The sequence below is a fragment of the Geotrypetes seraphini genome, chromosome 16 (assembly GCF_902459505.1).
Source record: "Geotrypetes seraphini chromosome 16, aGeoSer1.1, whole genome shotgun sequence".
Taxonomy (NCBI): domain Eukaryota; kingdom Metazoa; phylum Chordata; class Amphibia; order Gymnophiona; family Dermophiidae; genus Geotrypetes; species Geotrypetes seraphini.
The window spans coordinates 25249274-25268937 of record NC_047099.1 but is presented as its reverse complement, the minus strand read 5'-3'; the positions used below and the strand labels follow the sequence as shown (position 1 = coordinate 25268937).

Below are 19664 nucleotides of genomic sequence, written 5' to 3'. Positions count from 1 at the left end.
GCCTGCTCCACTAAATCAGACCCTGTTTTCTTCCTCTCTATTTTTCCATGCTATCCTTCCTTCTCCCTCTCTGTTCCCTGCATCCCTCCCCCCCCCCACACTTTTATGCCACTCTTTCTCTGGCACTGACTATTCTCCAGCAAATGCCCATAAGGTTTCTCTTCGGAAACTGCAAGTCACTGCCAGCTCTGTGCAAGTGATCATCATCCAGGTGGCCTGTTGCTTAGCAACCCTTGTAAACTGAAGCCCTGTCTTCCAGTGGCGTGTGCGTGAGTGCATGCCATTGTATGATCTTCACATATAGAGATGGCCCAGGGGTCCAAGGAGGCATATTCCATTTCCTCTGGAAGGAAGAAACCTTTCCAGGAACGGATCACAGAATCGTCCCTCTTAGTCCAGCGGTTTCCAAGTTTGCACACACTGGGTAAGCGAGTCATGACTCATAAGCCAAGGTGCTGCCAGGGGCTGGGTTCTGATTGGCCTACGTGCATGATATATTGTGACATCATTGGCAGTAGAGGCCAATGAGGTGCTTGTGTGCGTTTGTGTAATTTCCAGGGCTGGATGATATTTTGTAAGGGAGCAGATTGAAATTTCAAACATCAGTATTTGGGTTCATTATGGGATAGTCCAGTGGTGGGATCTCCAAGGGGAGTGATATTTGGTAAGGCAGTTGCCTGTGAGGTATATGGTCAAGGGAGATGCCTCTTATTTCAGAAAGCTTTTTATGGTGGGTCATAAATGCATTATGCAATATTGGTTGCAGACAGAACCTCCTAGTTTTTGGCACTGGAGGAACCAATTACATTGTGTACTTTTACTTGAGGTTTGGGAGGTTCGTCGATCTCCTAGACGAACTCGTCTATTTATGAAAATTTGGGACCCCTATATTCAAAAACTTTCACCTAGAGAACATAAGAACATAAGAAGTTGCCTCCGCTGAGGCAGACCAGAGGTCCATCTTGCCCAGCGGTCCGCTCCCGCGGCGGCCCATCAGGCCCATTGCCTGAGCAGTGGTCCCAGACTATCCCTAAACCTACCTCTACTCCTATCTGTACCCCTCAATTCCTTTATCCTCTAGGAACCTATCCAAACCACCTTTGAAGCCTTGTAATGTGCTCTGGCCTATCACAGCCTCCGGAAGCGCATTCCATGTATCCACCACCCTCTGGGTGAAAAAGAACTTTCTGGCATTTGTTCTAAACCTGTCCCCTTTTAATTTTTCCGAGTGCCCCCTTGTACTTGTGGTTCCCCATAATCTGAAAAATCTGTCCCTGTCTACCCTTTCTATACCCTTCAGGATCTTGAAGGTTTCTATCATGTCTCCTCTAAGTCTCCGATTTTCCAGGGAGAACAGCCCCAGCTTTTTCAGTCTGTCAGTATATGAGCATGAAGTTTGATTCTTAATGGATTACATTGAAGCTTTTGATGCTTACATGGTATCCCAAAACCTGGCTGTCTTTGTCACCTTCCATCTTGGGAGGAGAGGGGAAGGAAAAGGGGGGATTAGGGTTTGTCATATAAAATTTTGGAGGAATGATAGTATTTAATAGAATATTTGGATTAGAATTTTCAAATGTGTGAAATCATTTGTAAAGAATATATTGTTGTATTATATAAATATATATTTACTTTCTTCCTTCAATAAAAATGCTAAAACTTAAAATTAAACAGCTGGATTTCCCTGGTTTGCACCAGTTCTATGTCAGCTACTAGTAGGCGCTGGTCAAGGCAGGACGCCAGCTCACCTGCTGTTCCTGCCTGGGGAGGGAGTGAGGTGGTTGCCTTAATCAGGGCGATCCACAGGAAGGGTCCAACTTGCATTCAGAGTTGCTGACTTCCCATGGGGTATGTGGGGCAGTGCCTCATCCAGCCACAGTATGCTCCCAGCCCTGCATCGCGCCCCAGCCTGACCAATCCAGCCCTTAGAGCAGGGGTGTCAAAGTCCCTCCTGGAGGGCTGCAATCCAGTCAGGTTTTCCCCAATGAATATGCATGAGATCTATTTGCATGCACTGCTTTCATTGTATGCTAATAGAGCTCATGCATATTCATTGGGGAAATCCTGAAAACCCGACTGGATTACGGCCCTCGAGGGGGGACTTTGACACCCCTGAGTTAAAGTCAAACCTTACCTTGAAGTTACAGCTCTGACATGCTGACTATCCTTACCCATACGCATCTTGCAGGACCCTTCAATCTAGCAATCGAAACCCGCTCACCGTCCCTCCAATACGAGAAATCTTATACGACGATGCTCGCAAATCCATCTTCTCTGTCACAGCTCCCACGCCAGGGGTCCCCAAAGTCCCTCCTTGAGGGCCGAATCCAGTCGGGTTTTCAGGATTTCCCCAATGAATATGCATGAGATTTATGTGCATGCACTGCTTTCAATGCATATTCATTGGGGAAATCCTGAAAACCCAACTGGATTCAGCCCTCAAGGAGGGACTTTGGGGACCCCTGTCCCACGCTATGGAAGACTCTTCCTGCTGGTCTTCGTGTAGAAAACTCTTTAGATAAATTTAAATCCAATCTTAAAATGTTCCTCTTTAAAGACGCCTTGACTCTGTAAATTCCACTGCCTATGAAAATTGATCAACCTTTGCGGAAATCCCAAGACAAACAAAATGCTTCTTTTGAAGCAACCTCCCCAACCTAACTGTGCTTCCCTTTTCCTCTTTTTATTTTCATCTCGATGTATTTATTAATCTCTCCTTCCCATCCTCTCCTAATGTATCATGTGCAAATGTTCCCCTGAGTCCAGCACAAGATTTACACCCTCTCCCCCCAGATTTTCAAGGCCTAGAGAGAACTCGTTGGAAGCTGCCAGAACCAAGGCTTGGGCTCCTCTCTTGGGGTGAATCCTTTCCAGGGAACCCCCGTCTTTCACAAGAAAAGAGAACTCTCCCCGGGCCTCCCGACAGTTTCTCCAGGACTGGTTGCATTACCACAGTGGTACTCGCCTCATGGTACTCGCTTATCTCTTAGGATCAACTGACCCATGGGAAAGGTTTTTTTAAACCTACCAGATCTGTAGCAAGGTGAAAGCTTTTATGCAAGTTATTCCACTATAAAGGCCCGGCAAACAAAAAAGAACAATTCCTTAGTTCATGAACAATGCAACCCTCATTAAAGTAGAAGGGACCAACTAGAGTGTCCTTTCAGATCTGAAGGACCATACCAGCTAATAAGTCTCCAATGCCTGAGACATGTATAATGATGCCAGTGGAGTCACCCACATGTAGAATTGCCTCTTAGTAGCCAAATTCAGGTCCTGTGATTTTAGAATTCCAGAAGAATCCATGCCACATAGGCTCTGGTTAAGGACTAGAATGCAGTAACCAGAATAGGGGTGTGGGCAGTGGCATAGTAAAGACAGGGGAAGACTGCTCTGGTCACCGACTTGGTAGGGGTGCTGTCACCTCTCTGCCCATGCTGGTTCCTTCCCTTGCCTCCTCCCCCCCCCCCCCGGTACCTCTTTAAATCTTCACCATCGCAAGCAACTTCTCCGGCCTGCTGCCCTCTGAAATCACTTCCTGGTCGCGGGGCCAGGAAGTGACAACAGAGGGAAAGCCAATGCTAGCGCAAGCAGCAGACCGGAGAAGCTGCTCTTGCTGGCGACGATTTAAAGAGGTACAAAGGGGAAGGGAGAGCACGAGCGTGGAGGAATGTGTGTGTAGGGGGGTGCCCTCAGCCCGGGTGCTTCCTACCCTCGATATGCCACTGGGTGAGGGAAGGAAAAATAAAAAAAGGAAATGTCACGAGGTAGATGAAGGCTCATAGTGCCAGACCCCCCCCCTCCCCGGTCTGATTATGCTAGGGTTACCATATTTGTAGTAGTAAAAAGAACATGTGGCCCTGTCACGTCCGCGTATGCTCGTAGGCTGTCCAGATACGGCCCCGTGCTCTGGCAGAGCTGGGACCTTCCAAAACCCAGACAAACTGCCGGGTTTTCAAAATCTATCTAGACGTCCAAACAGTCCGCTAAAAAGAGGACATGTCCGGGTATATTCGGACATCTGGTAACCCCAGATTAAGCTAGAAATAGAATCGATCCAGAAGAAACATTAAAGCTGCCGTTCTGAGGTGGGGTACGGCTTGTGAACCCATCTTTCTCCCCACAGAACTGCAGGAATTCTGCTTGGTATATGCTCTTGCCTGTTGCCCCTGTCTGCTTGTTCATTTCTTCTGATGCAATGCCACCGTACTTTTCCCGCTTCATCCTTGCCAACCAGCCTCGGGAGATGCGCTGTTCTGCAGCCAGGGAAGATCGTGTCAACAGGAGGGGCCCCAAGAGGACGACACAGATAGGGAGACCATCCGCGGATTGGAGAAGGCACTGTTTGCAGCCCAAACCCAAGCGCAAGAAAAGGAGAGGGCACTCAAGGAGCAGGAGAAGGTACGCAGGAAACATTGACTTGTCCATTAAAGAGCCCTATGTCTGCAATATCAAGCTGTACTTGCTCAACACTGCTTTTGGTGAATCTCTTCATAAAGACTGTTAAGCCCAAGAAATAAATAAATGATGGGAGCACTCCTAAGGTAGGGGCTTCTCCACCCAGTCTTCGGAAAGCACCCAGCTAGTCAGGTTTTCAAGCTTTCCGCAATGAATACGTGTAAGAGACAAAATTTGCCTGCGCTACCTCCACCGTATGCAAATTATTCATGCATATTCATTATGGGTATCCTGAAAAATCTAACTGGCTAGGTGTGTCTCAAGGACTGGGTGGAAAACCTCTAATCAAATATTCCAAATAATACTGGCGTAGCAAGGGTGAGAAGTGCCTGGGTGGTGGCGCCCCCCCTCACCCTCTTCTCCACCCCCTCCTTCCCTGCCCCCCCTGCTGGGTGTGTCCCCATCCCTTCCCTTCCCCCGTACCTGTTTAGCATCTCCGACTTGCTGCCCGTGTCAACGTCGGCTCTCCCTCCGATGTCACTTCCTAGTTGCCGGACCTGGAAGTGGCATCAGAGGGGAACGCCAAAGCCGGCGCGAGCAGCGGGTTGGAGCTCCTGCTCATGCCAGCGAAGAGTTAGAGATATGGCGGGGGGGGGGGGGGCGAGTGAAGGCATGCATGTGGTGGGGAAGGAGTGGGAATGAGTAGGGGGCAGAGAGGAGGAGAGGTGCCGGCGCCCGGGGTGGTCCACGCCCATCTTATTATGCCACTAATAATACTTATTGCAACAGTTCTATTTGAAGTCTGTAATATATAATGTTGCAATGAGCAGGGGATGCCATTCTCTAATGCTACTACTACTAATTTCTAAAGCGCTGCCAGATGCACGCAGTGGTGTAACATAGTAAATGATGGCAGATAAAGACCTGAACGGTCCATCCAGTCTGCCCATTAGTTATACCCATTAAAAATACATGATTAAATTCACTTGTCTCTTCTTTGATATTTCTGGGTCAAAGAAGACCCAGAAATATCACCTGGTATTGTCCTAGGTTCCATCTAATCAAGCCATTGTGACATCACTGCTGAGGTTGGCTCTTAGGCATTGGTGGAATGAGGAATTATGACATCACCATCTCAGCTCTGGAATGTTGCTACTCTTTGGGTTTCTGCCAGGTAGCATAGTAACATAGTAAATGACGGCAGATAAAGACCTGAAAGGTCCATCCAGTCTGCCCATTAGTTATACCCATCAAAAATACATAATTAAATTAGCTTGTCTCTTCTTTGATATTTTTTGGCCATAGACTAAAGTCCACCTGGTATTGTCCTAGCTTCCAACTGCTGAAGTTGCCATCTAAGCTCACTCCAGCCTATCCAACCATCCCGTTGTTTGCAGGATTATCTACCGTAAAGTCTGGCCAGTAATGTTTTCATGTTCCAAATTAGTGGAGTTCCCCTTGATGCCCTCTCTAGCCCATCCTACATCAAATTGCCACATATGGAACACAAACCGTAGAAGTCTGTCCATAAACCATGTAAGAGCCAATCCCTGCTCGACAGAGCTACAATCTAATCAGACAAACAGGACAATTGGGGTAGGGAATTTCCATGGGAGTGACAAAATTAGACATGGGTACTTTATAAGTGGGCTAGAGTTAGGAGTTAAAAGGGTTCATAGACAAAACCGCCGAAGACAAAGGCGCGCGCCGACAACTGAGCGCAAGATGGAAGTGCGCGCCGAAGAAAAAGAGTGTTTTTAGGGGCTCCGACGGGGGTTTTGTTGGGGAACCTCCCACTTTACTTAATACAGATCGCGGTGGCATTGTGGGGGGTTTGGGGAGTTGTAACTGCCCTCATTATACTGTAAACTTAACTGTTTCCCTGTTTTTTGGGAGAAAAAGTGAAATTTTCAGTAAAATGTGGGGGGTTACAACCCCCCACAACGCCCCCACAATGTGGCGCGATCTGTATAAAGTAAAGTGGGGGGTTCCCCCCCCACACCCCTGTCTGAGCCCTTTAAAACAGTCATTTTCTTCGGCGCACGCCTCCACGTTGCGCTCAGTTGTCTGCGCTCGCCTTTGTCCCGGCGCGCTTTTGACCTGACACCGTTAAAAGCAGCCTCGACAAAGTGGGATTTTAGCCTGGATTTGAACATTGCCAGAAATGGAGCTTGACGTACTGACTCACGCAGTCTGTTCCGTGCACATGGTGCAGCATAATAGAAGGGACAGAGTTTGAATTTGGCAGTAGAGGAGAAAGAGGTTCAGTTGAGAGACTTACCAGATGAATGGCGTTCCCGGGGAGGAGTATAGGAAGAGGGAAGAGAGGAGAGATACCGAGGAGCTGCAGAGTGAACGCATTGATAAGTCAATAAGTAGACTGTATGGGGAACCAATGGAGTGACTTGAGGAGAGAGGTAATGTGAGCATAGTGACAATGGTGGAATATAAACCTTGTACAGAGGAGCCCAACTCTGTGGGTGCTATGGATGCTTGAGTATCCTGAATATTAAACATACCCAAAAGACAGCCCACAAACCCAATATTGCAATAAAAGCTTTTTTATAACTAGCACAGCCATATATAGAAATCGTCGCTGTGGGAAAGAGAACCCTGCTTCTAACAATGCCCGCTGGTCCCCCCAACAATAATAGGCCATAATCCCACGGGACTGTTCTATGGACTATCTGTTCCAGAAGAGGAAGAATCGACAACCACAATTCAGTACTGGGATACTCCAAGCAATGATGCACCAAGGTACCCTGGGACCCATTACATTGCATTAGGGATTTCTATTCCGCCATTACCTTGCGGTTCAAGGCGGATTACAAAAGAGTTAAAGAGGGTGTTTTACAAAAAGATTTCTGGTCCTTTTTGGGGAAAAAAAGAGTAGAGCAGGTTGATTTGGGGGTTCGGGGGGGTTAGAGGGATGAAAGAAGGAAGCTTGAGAGGTTAGGACTTTTTCAGGGCAAAAGTGTGATAGTCTGGGGTCGTTATCAAAAGGTTAGCGATTTGGTTGTCTATTTTTGCTGCTTGAGTGGCTAGGAGGCCATCATATAGTTTTTTCCGTTTAACTTCTTTGATTACACTTGGAATAAAGGCCTCCCCTCCCAGAGACCCATACGCTGGCCCTGTACCTGGGAAATATAAGCCCTATGGAGTATTTTAAAATTGCATTTCCTGCAGGTCTGTCGTCTTCCCCCCCCCCTCCCCCCGGACTGAAGATTATCAAATAAATAAATAAAGCAAAAAAAGACTCTCTATCATAGGGAACAGCCAGCTCCCGTTGCCAAGAGACTATAACTAAATCCATGGGTTGTAAACGAGAAGCAGCCTTCAAAACTCGGTACCAAGTGGATAGTGTTATAATGGGGAAACGTTTTCACATATTATAGAACACATGATTATAAGTTAAAAAAAAACACAGTTCAGAAACACATTGGACATGAAAGGAGAAGATACTGGGAATGGAAGGTTGGGTCTGCCCAACTTTTGGGGTTTTTGTTGTGTGCGTGTTTTGCAAGTAACCTCATCCCCTCTGGTTCCCTAAAGTCCTTCGTCCAGAGGATGGAGAATGCAGCGAGGAACCGAGACCACCTAGAAGAGGAGCGTTTTGTGCTGTTACGGCAGAAGCTAGAACAGGAGAAAGAAGAGGCCTTGCGGGTGGAGCGCCACCGGGCAGAGCTGGAAACTCAGCTGGCCGTGGAGGCCGCGCTGGCCGCACTGCGTACAGAGCTGCTCGGGGAGGTGCGGCAGGAAATGCTCAGAGATGCTGAATTAACCCAGGTAAGAAGTTAGGTGAGATACCCTGCAGGGTTCCTGGCGCTACAAACCAACAAACCAACCAGGAACTGCTTCCTATAACATAAAATTGAGAGGCATAAGAAGGATCAGAATAAAAAAAACCAACAACATATGAGAAGCAAGATGAGTTAGGGGTCTCAAGTTTCAAGTTTATTATTTTTCTTGATTGATCGCTTAATAAAATTCTAAGCGATGAACAGATTAAAATATAGTCAAATAGAGACAAAACAGTACAAACTTTAAATAATAACATTGGTTAGCTAACTAATACATTATACTCATTACATAAGGTAAGATAGGGGTTTGAAATACAATTAATAAGGAAAACCAAAACAAAGGAAAAATACAGTAGGGAAACAAATAACCACAGAACATAATACAATAAAATAAAATTGCTGGTTTAAGAACTGTTAAATTAAATATTAAAAGCATCTTTAAAAAGAAATGTTTTTAGATTACTTTTAAATTTTCCTAAGTCCTGCTCATTTCGTAAGTAAATTGGGAGAGCGTTCCAAGTCTGAGGAGCAGTTACCGAAAAGATAAACTGCCGTCTAGTATTAATAACCTTAAGTGAAGGAATGGTCAACAAATTTTGCTCATTAGATCTCAAGGTTCTGCTTGGATGATATGGTATTAGTAGTTTAAATATGAATGCAGGAGTCTTGTAGAAAAGAGACTTAAAAACAAGCAAACAGAGTTTATATGTTATCCGATGGATAACTGGAAGCCAGTGTGCATTTATTAAAAGGGGTGTAACATGGTCAAATTTTCTAGACTTAGTGATGAGTTTAATGGATACATTCTCCTACAGTCTTAGGGAGTGAAAGGTGGCAACTTCAGGACTCTGCTGGGGGAGTCCTAAATGAGAACGTGTCAAGGGAATTCCTTTATGTTGGGTAATGAACTAGGGGCTTGATTCACTAACCTGCCCGATCATGACCGATCCGTGTCCGATCCGGGCAGGTCCGATGGATTCACAAACTGGCAATATTCTAATGGGGGCGATCGGAGGAACGCCCCCGTCTGCTGACACGGATCGCTAGTGTGTGATCCCGACGCATGCGTAGACCGTCTGTAGATGGTCTGCTCATGCGTCTTGACCCGCAACTTTTTTTTTAAACTTTTACTTTACTTTTAGTAGCCCAGTGAGCCCATGGTTTTAACCATGGAGAGGAGGACCCAAGCCCATAAGCCACTCTAATCACTGCATTCATGGTGACGCATGTGCACCCCTCAAAACCCCCTAAACCCTTTTGTACTGCCATATAAGTGGCTCCTGCAGCCATAAGGGTAGTGTGCCGATTGGCCAGCACCAACCCGTGGAGCCGACATTCACCTCTTGCATCGATGGCTCATGCTGCCCCACAGTTCCCCACGTTGGGTCATCAAAAAGGTTACATTCATCAACTCAAGGTCCACTTTAACCACAGCAGCCCGTGAACAGTTCACAAACCCCGCCATTTCTGAAATGCTGCTGCCCTTGGCCCGGTAGCCAATGGCCTTTGCCTTTTCAATGTCTGATGAAAACATAAAGGGAAAAAAATAAAATCTTTTTTATTGGATTATGTAATATTTTTTTTTCCTTTATGTTTTTGTGTTATTTCTACACATTACCTTGAAGAGTGGACTAACACAGCTACCACACCATTCCACTCAATTTCTGATAAATCATGCTTTTTTCCCCATGACAGCCATGGTTGCTATATTGGCAACTTGCTGACATCCCACCTTATATAGCCAGACTTTACAAGATTTAGTGATTCTTGGCGTGACATATCACCGGTTTGTTTCTATTGTACTTTTCAACAATTTTTTTGTGGCATATGTTCTTTCTCCTTTCTACCATGGACCCCTGATGAAGGTTGTCCGAAACACAGACCGTGTTGGGTCCCTCGTTTGGTAAAAAGGTTTTTAATATATTTTGGTTGTCACAATAAAATTTGCCTACATCGTTGTACATTTCTGCAGTTTTGGTTTGTTTATCCCACCTTATATACCCACAAAGTCTGCACACCACACGTTTGTTCATTGGCTGTGCTGCATTTTTGTTCATTGGCTGTGCGTCCCTGATGTCAGAGGTACCTATTTTAACAAAAACTATTCACATCATAAATATAAGATGTAAACCTCTTAATTATATATCCTTTAATTTATCAATATTATCATGCAGAGCCCACCAATCCATTCAGTCCAGCCAATTAAAAAAAACAAAAAACTAACAAACTTGTGCAGTTCCATCTATCTATATATATAAAATCGGAGGTATGTATGTGTGTATGTATGTGTGTGTGTGTGTGTATGTGCCGCGATCACGCAAAAACGGCTTGACCGATTTGCACGACACTTGGTATGCAGATCCCTCACTACCTGGGGTGATATGTTCTGGGGGACTCTTTAACAGTTAAAAGGAAAGGTATATAAACTATAAAGAGTTTTACCTCATGCAAAATTGTCATTTCTTTAATAAGACATTAACTATTTTTTCTGCGGCCCTCCAAGTACTCTATTTTTTCTGCAGCCCTCACATTTAAAGTTTAATATCTTTTCTTTCTCAAAACTGACACATTTCAATCACTATATTGAAAATAAAATCATTTTCCCTACCTTTGTTGTCTGGTGACTTTATTTTTCTGTGCTTTCAACTATGTTTCCAGGGCCTTCTTGTCCTTTGACTGTTTTTCTCTCCGTCTTCACTTTCTGCCTTGCATCCATCTTTGGCATTAATTTTTCTGCTTTCTTTTCAAAATCTACGTTTCCATGTCTTACCTTCCCTTCCTATCTCTCTCTTCTTCCATCCTATTTCCATGGTCTGGCATCTCTTTCCTTCCTTTCTCTCCCTCCCTCCTTCCTTCCTTTCCCCTGGTGTGGCATCTGTCTCCTTCCCTTCCCCCATGCCCTGGCATCTCTCCCTCCCCCTCCATGGTCTGATATCTCCTTTCCTTCCCTCCCTCCCATGAACTTGGCTTCTTCTCTTGTTCCTCTCCTCTCCCATCTCCTTCCTTCCCTCTCTTTCCCCAATTGGGTGCAGCAGCAACAGAAGCAGCATTTCCCTTCCCCCTTTTCTGTTCAGGAGAGGCATTTCTCTTCCCCTTTCCCTCCCTCTCCCTTTCCCTGTACAGCAGCAGCAGCATTTCCCTAGGGTCCCCCTTTCCTATGTAGCAGAAGCATTTCTATTTCCCCTCCCCTTCCGTTCTCTTCCTTGTGGAGCAGCAGCGTGTCTGGCCGGCTCAGTCGAACGTTCCGTTCAAAGCCGCGGGTGGCGGCTCCTTGTGAGATCCGCATCTGCGTCTGAAGCCTCTCTGATGTTGTGACATCAGAGAGGCTTCCGATGCAGGAGTGGATAGCGGGAGGAGCCGCCAACCCGCGGCTTTGAACAGAATGTTCGACTGAGCCGGCCAGACACGCTGCTGCTCCAAAATGCTGTGTTGATCGCGTCCAGACCGCGGGCCGCAAATAGCACCTGGAGAGCCACATGCAGCCCGTGGGCCGCGTGTTTGAGACCGCTGTCATAGATCATAGCTACATGTCAGAGGTAGGCGGTGGTCATAACAATGTGACTCAACCTTGTATATTTTCTAGGGACGGAAAATAGTACTTTGATTGCAGATGGGCAATCTAGTTGCAAAATTGGGATATTCCATTTATTTCTAATTCGTTCGAAGGAAGGGATGTTACCATTGCTCAGTCTTGTTAGTTGCTTCATGTTTTTACATTCTTTCCCCCCCCCCCCCTCATTTATGAAAAATCGATTTGCCCATGACTGGGGGACAATTTAGATTTCTGAGCATAACAAATGCAAATTCAGCCCCAAATTCTTCCATCATTTCCACTTACATTATCTTTGTTCCGGATGGATCTGTATTCCAGGGAGAGCAGATGAAGGTGGCCTTTCTGGAGACCACAGAGGAGCGCAGGAAGCAGGAAGAGAAGATAGCTGCATTGGAATGGCAATATGCACAGGAAATCCAGTCTATGAAGGATACGTAAGGATGACATATGTGTGTGTCTGTATCTATTTAAAAAAAACAAAAAAAAATTTATATTCTGCACATCCTATAGTTTGTCCAGGTTTTGGAAAGCCCCAATGAACTCTGGCCACATCTGGAGAGCCTCTGAGCCTGTGTGGATGGCGCACACATTCACACATGCTCTAGGCCAGACATGGGCAACTCCGGTCCTTGAGGGCTGGAATCCAATCAGGTTTTCAGGATTTCCCCAATGAATGTGCATGAGATCTATATGCGTGCACTGCTTTCAATGCATCGTCATTGGGGAAAATCCTGAAAACCCGATTGGATTCCGGCCCTCGAGGACCGGAGTTGCCCATGTCTGCTCTAGGCTCTCCAGATGCAGCCGAAGTTCATTGGGGAAGGCAAGAGGAGGCTTTGCGAGGGCGGGGCTGAGGGTGGAACTGGGCATGGCAGGATGCAGAGCAGGGCGGGGCCATGCGTCCAGGGTTTTACCACTGGAAATATGGCACCCCTACCTCTGACCTAGCTGTGGTTTTTTTATTAGGCTCAAGATGCACCCAGGATGCTGTAATTAACGGATTTCTGTCATAGGGTTTGCCAGAGGTGGAGATAATTATGGGAAGTCAGGTAATAAATAAAAGTTCTGGTGGCTCCCCCATCCCCACTTGCAACAATCAGTCCCTTCCCTCACTTTACAAGCCTGAATTCACTGTTGCAGGACAAAGGAGCTACAAACTGAGGTCCACAGACTGACCAAAGAGAAGATGGATTATGAGAGTGCATTCCAGGTAAAAACACCAACATTGTTTAATTTTATAGGCCTGTGCAGAGGTGAAAGTTTGAAAGGAGGCAAACTCTGCTGGGAATCAGCTCTTCACTCTCAGTACTTACAACAGTTTGGGTAACATAGTAGATGACAGTAGATAAATACCCGAATGGTCCATCCAGTCTGCCCAACCTGATTCAATTTAAATTTTTTAATTTTTGTTCTTAGCTATTTCTGGGCAAGAATCCAAAGCTTTACCCGGTACTGTGCTTGGGTTCCAACTGCCAAAATCTCTGTTAAGACTTACTCCAGCCCATCTACACCCTCCCAGCCATTGAAGCCCTCCCCTGCCCATCCTCCTCCAAACGGCCATACACAGACACAGACCGTACAAGTCTGCCCAGTAACTGGCCTAGTTCAATATTTAATATTATTTTCTGATTCTAAATCTTCTGTGTTCATCCCACGCTTCTTTGAACTCAGTCACAGTTTTACTCTCCACCACCTCTCTTGGGAGCGCATTCCAGGCATCCACCACCCTCTCCGTAAAGTAGAATTTTCTAACATTGCCCCTGAATCTACCACCCCTCAACCTCAAATTATGTCCTCTGGTTTTACCATTTTATCATATGGTTCCAGAAAAAAGAGGACGGATTGAGACATCCCAGTTTTACTTCCATTACTTTCAATCTCAATCCGTCCTCATTTTTTCTGGAGCCATATGGTAACCCTAACAGTGGTTCTGAAATCGGGGCAAACCCAGTTAGTTGGGTTTCAGTATATCCACAATGAATATGCATGAAATAGATCTGCATGCTCTGCCTCCTTGGTATGCAAATTTATCTCATGAATATTCATTGGGGATCTCCTGAAAATCTGATTGGCTGGGTATGCCCTGAGGACTGGATTGAGAAGCAGTGATTTAGCATATGCAGAGCTTAAAAAATAGCAAAATGCTGACAGTCCCTTAACAGTGTACGGTTTGGAATGAGACATCTTCGAAGCATACCAGCCACATAAAGAAATGATGATATCCTGATAGAGAGGGTGAAGTACATAAAAGCTGAAGGCAGCATTGTAAAGAAGAGCAGACAGGTATAAATGATGCCAAATTATCCTGTCAAGTGCTAAACAGGTTGTGAATACAAATTTTTTTAAAAACCACTTTAAATCAAGAGTCCCCAAGCTTTGCAAGAGAAAAGCCACATAGGACAATTTAAATCAGCAAGAGGGCTGGCTCTGCCACTAGGTGGTCCAAACCACAGGACATGGGCAACTCTGGTCCTCGAGGGCTGGAATCCAATCGGGTTTCCAGGATTTCCTCAATCAATACGCATGAGATCTATTTGCATGCACTGCTTTCAATGCATATTCATTGGGGAAATCCTGAAAACCCGATTGGATTCTGGCCCTTGAGGACCGGAGTTGCCCATGTCTGACCTAGACAGTCATCTAAGCAAGGCACCAGAACGTGATGAATGGCAGAAAGTCTAGATCTGGCCAGTGGCGTAGAGGGGGTGAGCGGTGCCTGGGGGTGATGGTGCCCCTCTCCCGCCCTCGTCTCCGCCCCCTTCCCTGTACCTTTTTATTTTCGGCGCAAGCAGCCACGGACTTGCTGCTTGCGTCGTATTTGGCACTCTCTCTGACGTCATTTCCTAGGCGTGGGTCCTGGGTTGTCCATCAAGCCCCTTCCCTTGTTTAAAAGCAGACTGAAAACCCACCTTTTTGATATAGCCTTCAATCCTTAACCCTACTCCTCTGACCTCCAACCCAGCCAGCTGATTAACCCTTCTCCTTAACTGTATCCATGACATCCTGATTGTCTGTCTTGCCTGTTTAGATTGTAAGCTCTTTGAGCAGGGACTGGACAGCATTCGTCTGGACAGCGCTATAGAAATAACTAATAGTGGTAGTAGTAGTAGTGTGAAGAGTTTCAGTCTTTGGGAAGCAGAGCCGAGCTTGTGATGTCATAATGCCTCATTCCACCAATACGAGCCAACCTCATCAATGATGTCACAATGGCTTGATTGCCCTGCACTCCCCTCTGCCCTCCAACCCAGCCAGCAGATTAACCCTTCCCCTTAACTGTATCCATGACATCCTGATTGTCTATCTTGCCTGTTTAGATTGTAAGCTCTTTGAGCAGGGACTGTCTTCTTTGTGACTCTGTACAGCGCTGCATTCGTCTGGACAGCGCTATAGAAATAATTAATAGTAGGGGTAGCACCGAAGTCGACGCAAGCAGCAAGTTCGCGGCTGCTCACGCCGCAGTTTAAAAGGTACGGAGGGAAGAGAAGGGGTGTGCACGCGGCAGGGGAAGGAGTGGGAGGGGGGAGCGGAGAGCAGGAGCAGTGCCAGCGCCCCGAGGAAGACCGCGCCCGGGGCGGACTGCCCCCCCCCCTTTACCACGCAACCGGATCAGGCCCTCAGTGTTCCCTCCAAGTCCTTTACTCTTGACAGATCAGCTCCGCTCATCACTATCATTGTCCTGCCACGTTCGGCTACAGTCGTATTTTAGGCAGTTCGTAATCCCTTCCCTAATGTTTTTCGCCACCTATGTGCTTTTTCTTGATAAATTGTAGCTCTACCTTTTACCCCTCCCCCCCCAAGTTCATCATGGTTAATGTCTGTCGTGTATACGTTTTAAGATGCCTATTTTTATATTGTTAATCACTTTAGAAATTTTGTATAAGCGTTTATATCAAATTTCTCTTGCCAGCAGATGGAGACAAAGAATCATAGCTGTCCCAGTGATATCATTGTTTCTATAAGTAATGGTACAGATTCGTCACTTGCCAGTATTCTTTTTCTTCAGCAGATAATGGCATGTTCTGGGCAGGTGCAGCAAGACTTACGGTTAGGCTCCTGGCCATTGTCTCACATGATCATATAGTTCTCTGTCTTTGTCCATTGGCAGGTGGCATAAATTCACATGTCTGGACCGGTCTAGTAGGATTCAAGGAAAGGAAATTAGCAAGCAAGAATGAATTTCTTCTACAGCTGTTGTCTTTGGTTTTGGAAGTTGTCCAAAGCTTCTTTATTTACCCAAGCCTTTCAGAGTTAGGATGAGAGGTTTTTTTTGGTACTCTTTCATGTTTTTTATCTTTTCTTTTTAAATTTTATATTGCATATTTATTATTTCTTTATCTAATTTGTAGTTCACTTGGAAGTTTCATACATTTCTAGATTTTTCAGATATTGGCAACCTTGTTGTTTTCATCTACCCCCTTGGAGATATATATATATTTATTTCATATGCCTCTTTGTTTTTGTGATATTCCTAAATAACCCAGTGCATTAGGCAGGTAGAGATGCATTTCCTCCTCCCTTCACTCTCACCCCTTTTTCTTTTCCATTCCTTTCACTCTCACGCATCCTCTTTTCCATCATTCTCACTTCCTAGCCCTTCCCTCCTATTTACCCCATGCATTATGCAGTGGTGTAGCTGAACCCCCCTCATCTTGTGGTACGGGGTTCCCTAAGCACCGCTAGCCGATGAGGTTCTCCACCAGTGTTCCGTCTGTCAGTGGCATTTTCTCTGCGGAGCTGCTGCCGCCACTGGGCTAGGACTTCCCACACAGGCATGCTGAGTTTTTGCAAAAATGAAAATATGCATGTGTGGGGGGGGGGGGGGCAGGGGGGATCTGCTCTGCAAATGCTCAATTTTCATGCGCACGAGGGCAAGGGGAGTCCAGTGCAGAGAGTAGTGGAAGCCCATAGGAAATGTCACTGATTGATGGAATGCTAGTGGAGAACCTCTTTGGCTGCGGAAGGTATTTGGGGGTCACCACAGGGGTGGCAAGGGGAGAGGGTGGCGAGCAGGGGGCCAGAGCAAATTTTGTGCCCTCTCCCCTCCTGGGCTCAGGCTCCTTAAAGAATGGCTATGCAGCTGTTATCATGATCTTCTCCTGGAAGAGGGGGTGGGGCATGGCCTCTCTACCAACAGCTGTTTTTTTAAAAGGAACAGGTCAGCTGACTATTCTCCTACTGTGAAGCTCAGGAATCTCTACTGTCTTTTTTGTCGCTATGCATGTTAACAAAGAAATCCTCAATGGGTTGGATTCAGCCATAGCGAGAAAAAATATGGTGGGCAGTGGAAATGAGTTCAGCTTGCGAGCTATAATTTGGGAACCCCCTGCTCTTTTAGTCTTTAAGACAATTAAAAATAATACTCCTGCATTTATAGATAGGCTCCTGATTCCTTATAGTTCGTCAAGAGTTCTTAGATCTTCCTCTCAAGCTACCCTTTATGTTCCCTCATTAAAAATCATTGGTACTCGCCGTGACCTGATCTTTTCAGTTACTGCCCCATCTATTTGGAACTCACTCCCTCTATATTTACGGCTTGAACAAGATTTGAAAAAATTCAAGAATAGTTTAAAATGTCTTCTTTTTAAAGAAGCCTTTAACTAAAAGTTTAATTTTCTGATTACTTCCGAATTTCTTCTTTCTTCATTAAATTCAGATTATTTTTCCCTTCTTTTTAGATTTTCTAGTTCTCAAAAAAAAATTTTTTTTATTTATTTATTTATTTTATTTTCTTTCTCTCCTTCTCTTCATACCTCCCTTATGTACTAACCCAACCTGCTTACTTTTTTTTTTTCTTTTTATAAATTGTATTTTTTTTTTCTTCCCCCTTTCCCATTGTTTCGTGTGGATTGTTTACCCCAGTTTGTTTTTAATTTAAAATAGTTAATTTTAATTACAATGTATTTGTGATTTTAGAAATTTAATTTTATTTCTTTGTAAAACGCTTTGTATTCTGAAAAGCGTTTAATCAAATAATATAATAAACTTGAAACTTTATGCAAAGCCAGATGTCTTAAAAGTAAGGCTTGAGAGTTAGAACACATGACACTAAGTTGCGCTAAAATCTGCATTTATAAGAACATAAAAATAACCTTACTGGGTCAAACCAACGGTCCATCAAGCCCAGTAGGCCATTCTCACAGTGGCCAATCCAAGTCACTAGTACCTGGCCAAAACCCAAGGAATAGTAATATTCCATGCTACTGATCCAGGGCAAGCAGTGGCTTCCACCATGTCTTTCTCAATAACAGACTATGGACTTTTCCTCCAGGAACTTGTCCAAACCTTTCTTAAAACCAGCTACGCTATCCGCTCTTACCACAACCTCTGGCAACGCCTTCCAGAGCTTAACTATTCCCCGAGTGAAAAAAATATTTCCTCCTATTGGTTTTAAAACTTCATCGAGTGTCCCCTAGTCTTTGTCATTTTTAACGGAGTGAGAAATCGATCCACTTGTACTCGTTCTGCTCCACTCTGGATTTTGTAGGCTTCAATCATATCTCCCCTCGGCCGTCTCTTTTCCAAGCTTAAGAGCCCTAACTGCTTTAGTCTTTCCTCATGTGAGAAGAGTTCCATCCTCTTTATCATCTTGGTCTCTCTTCTTTGAACCTTTTCTAGCGCCCCTATATCTTTCTTGAGATAAGGAGACCAGATTAGGTTGCACCTAGAAAAATGCAGAGCATATAGGAAGCTGAAATTGCTTGCAAAAGGCAGAGAGCACTGAGGGGTTAAAAATATCAGAAAGGGGACCTGGGACAACACCTGAACTCTTTTCTCCCTTTACCTCCTGGTCAGGAGTTACAGCTGAACTACAAGCGTTTCATCGATCTGACAGACTCCAGCCTACACTCCGACTATCTTCTCCGCCTGCGGCACCTCGGGAGGCCACCAGGGCGCGCTGTTGCAAGTACGCAGACTGAAAGTACAGACAAGCTCCAGGAGGGATCTTGGAAATAAGTTTCAAGTTTATTAAAAGTTTGTTGTACATGCAATGTCAAGTACTTCAATGCGTATGACAATTTAAAATTGGGAGACAAAAATAAAACAATTTTATACAAATAAACATACAATGTATACATACATATAATTATCGATACAAAAGGAAAGAGGGGTGAACTACAATCTTTTAAAGAAGATAAAGATACATTTAAGAAAGACATATCTGGAAGGTAATGAATAATAATAATTTAAAAAATATGGCTAAACTACAATAGAGGGTAGGGGAGATTGTGACCTATACGTAAGGTCTGATTAAATAGTCAGAGAATGATCATTTCACGTGACAATAAGGTTTTTGAACCCCAGAACAACCCAGGAGCGCCAAAACAACACTTTGTCCTGCTTCTTATTCTCAAAGAGGACAGGTCCTTGCTAGAAATGCAGTAGCTTGTGGTCATGGCCTTCAGGGGATTTGCCCCCACCCTCAAAAGGCCCTCAGGGCACTGCTCTGAATTTTATTGGTTGAGCAGGCAACAGGCAGATGCTGCTTATCCAATCAAATTCAGATCAGTACTGTCAGGGCTTTAAGAGGGGGGGGGGGGGGTCAGAGAATCCCCAGTCCGAGAACCCTGCTTGTTTTTTGGGGGTTTACTTTTTGTTCGATGCAGTGTGACTGGTTGAGCAGGCTGCCTAGTCAACAAATCAAACTCCATTGAGCGAAAAGAAAACAACAACAAAAAAGCCGGGATGTAGAGCTGGGGGATTCACTGAATCCCCTGAAAGCCTTCACCGCACGCCACTGTAGAAATGTTATCAACAAGATTACTTACTTTGTCTTAATAGAATCTGCAAGCGTATTTGAAAGTATTGCCTTTTCTGTTTTATTTTTTTTTTTTCTTTTGTAATTAATCCCCCCCTTTTTATGAAGCCGCGTTAGCGTTTTTTTAAAATCACAGGCCATGACTGTATAAGCTCCG

The 19664-nt window shown here is 45.0% G+C and overlaps 1 protein-coding gene across 1 annotated transcript; it reads left to right on the top strand.

The window, feature by feature from the left end:
- The first annotated feature begins 259 nt into the window (after positions 1 to 259).
- On the top strand, positions 260 to 18777 carry LOC117350859. The gene is made up of 6 exons (XM_033925530.1): positions 260 to 424; positions 4238 to 4401; positions 7951 to 8184; positions 12070 to 12185; positions 12892 to 12961; positions 18544 to 18777. Exons 1-6 carry the CDS (start codon positions 307 to 309, stop codon positions 18703 to 18705), a joined length of 864 nt encoding a protein of 287 aa, XP_033781421.1. The 5' UTR covers positions 260 to 306; the 3' UTR covers positions 18706 to 18777.
- Positions 18778 to 19664: the final 887 nt, after the last annotated feature.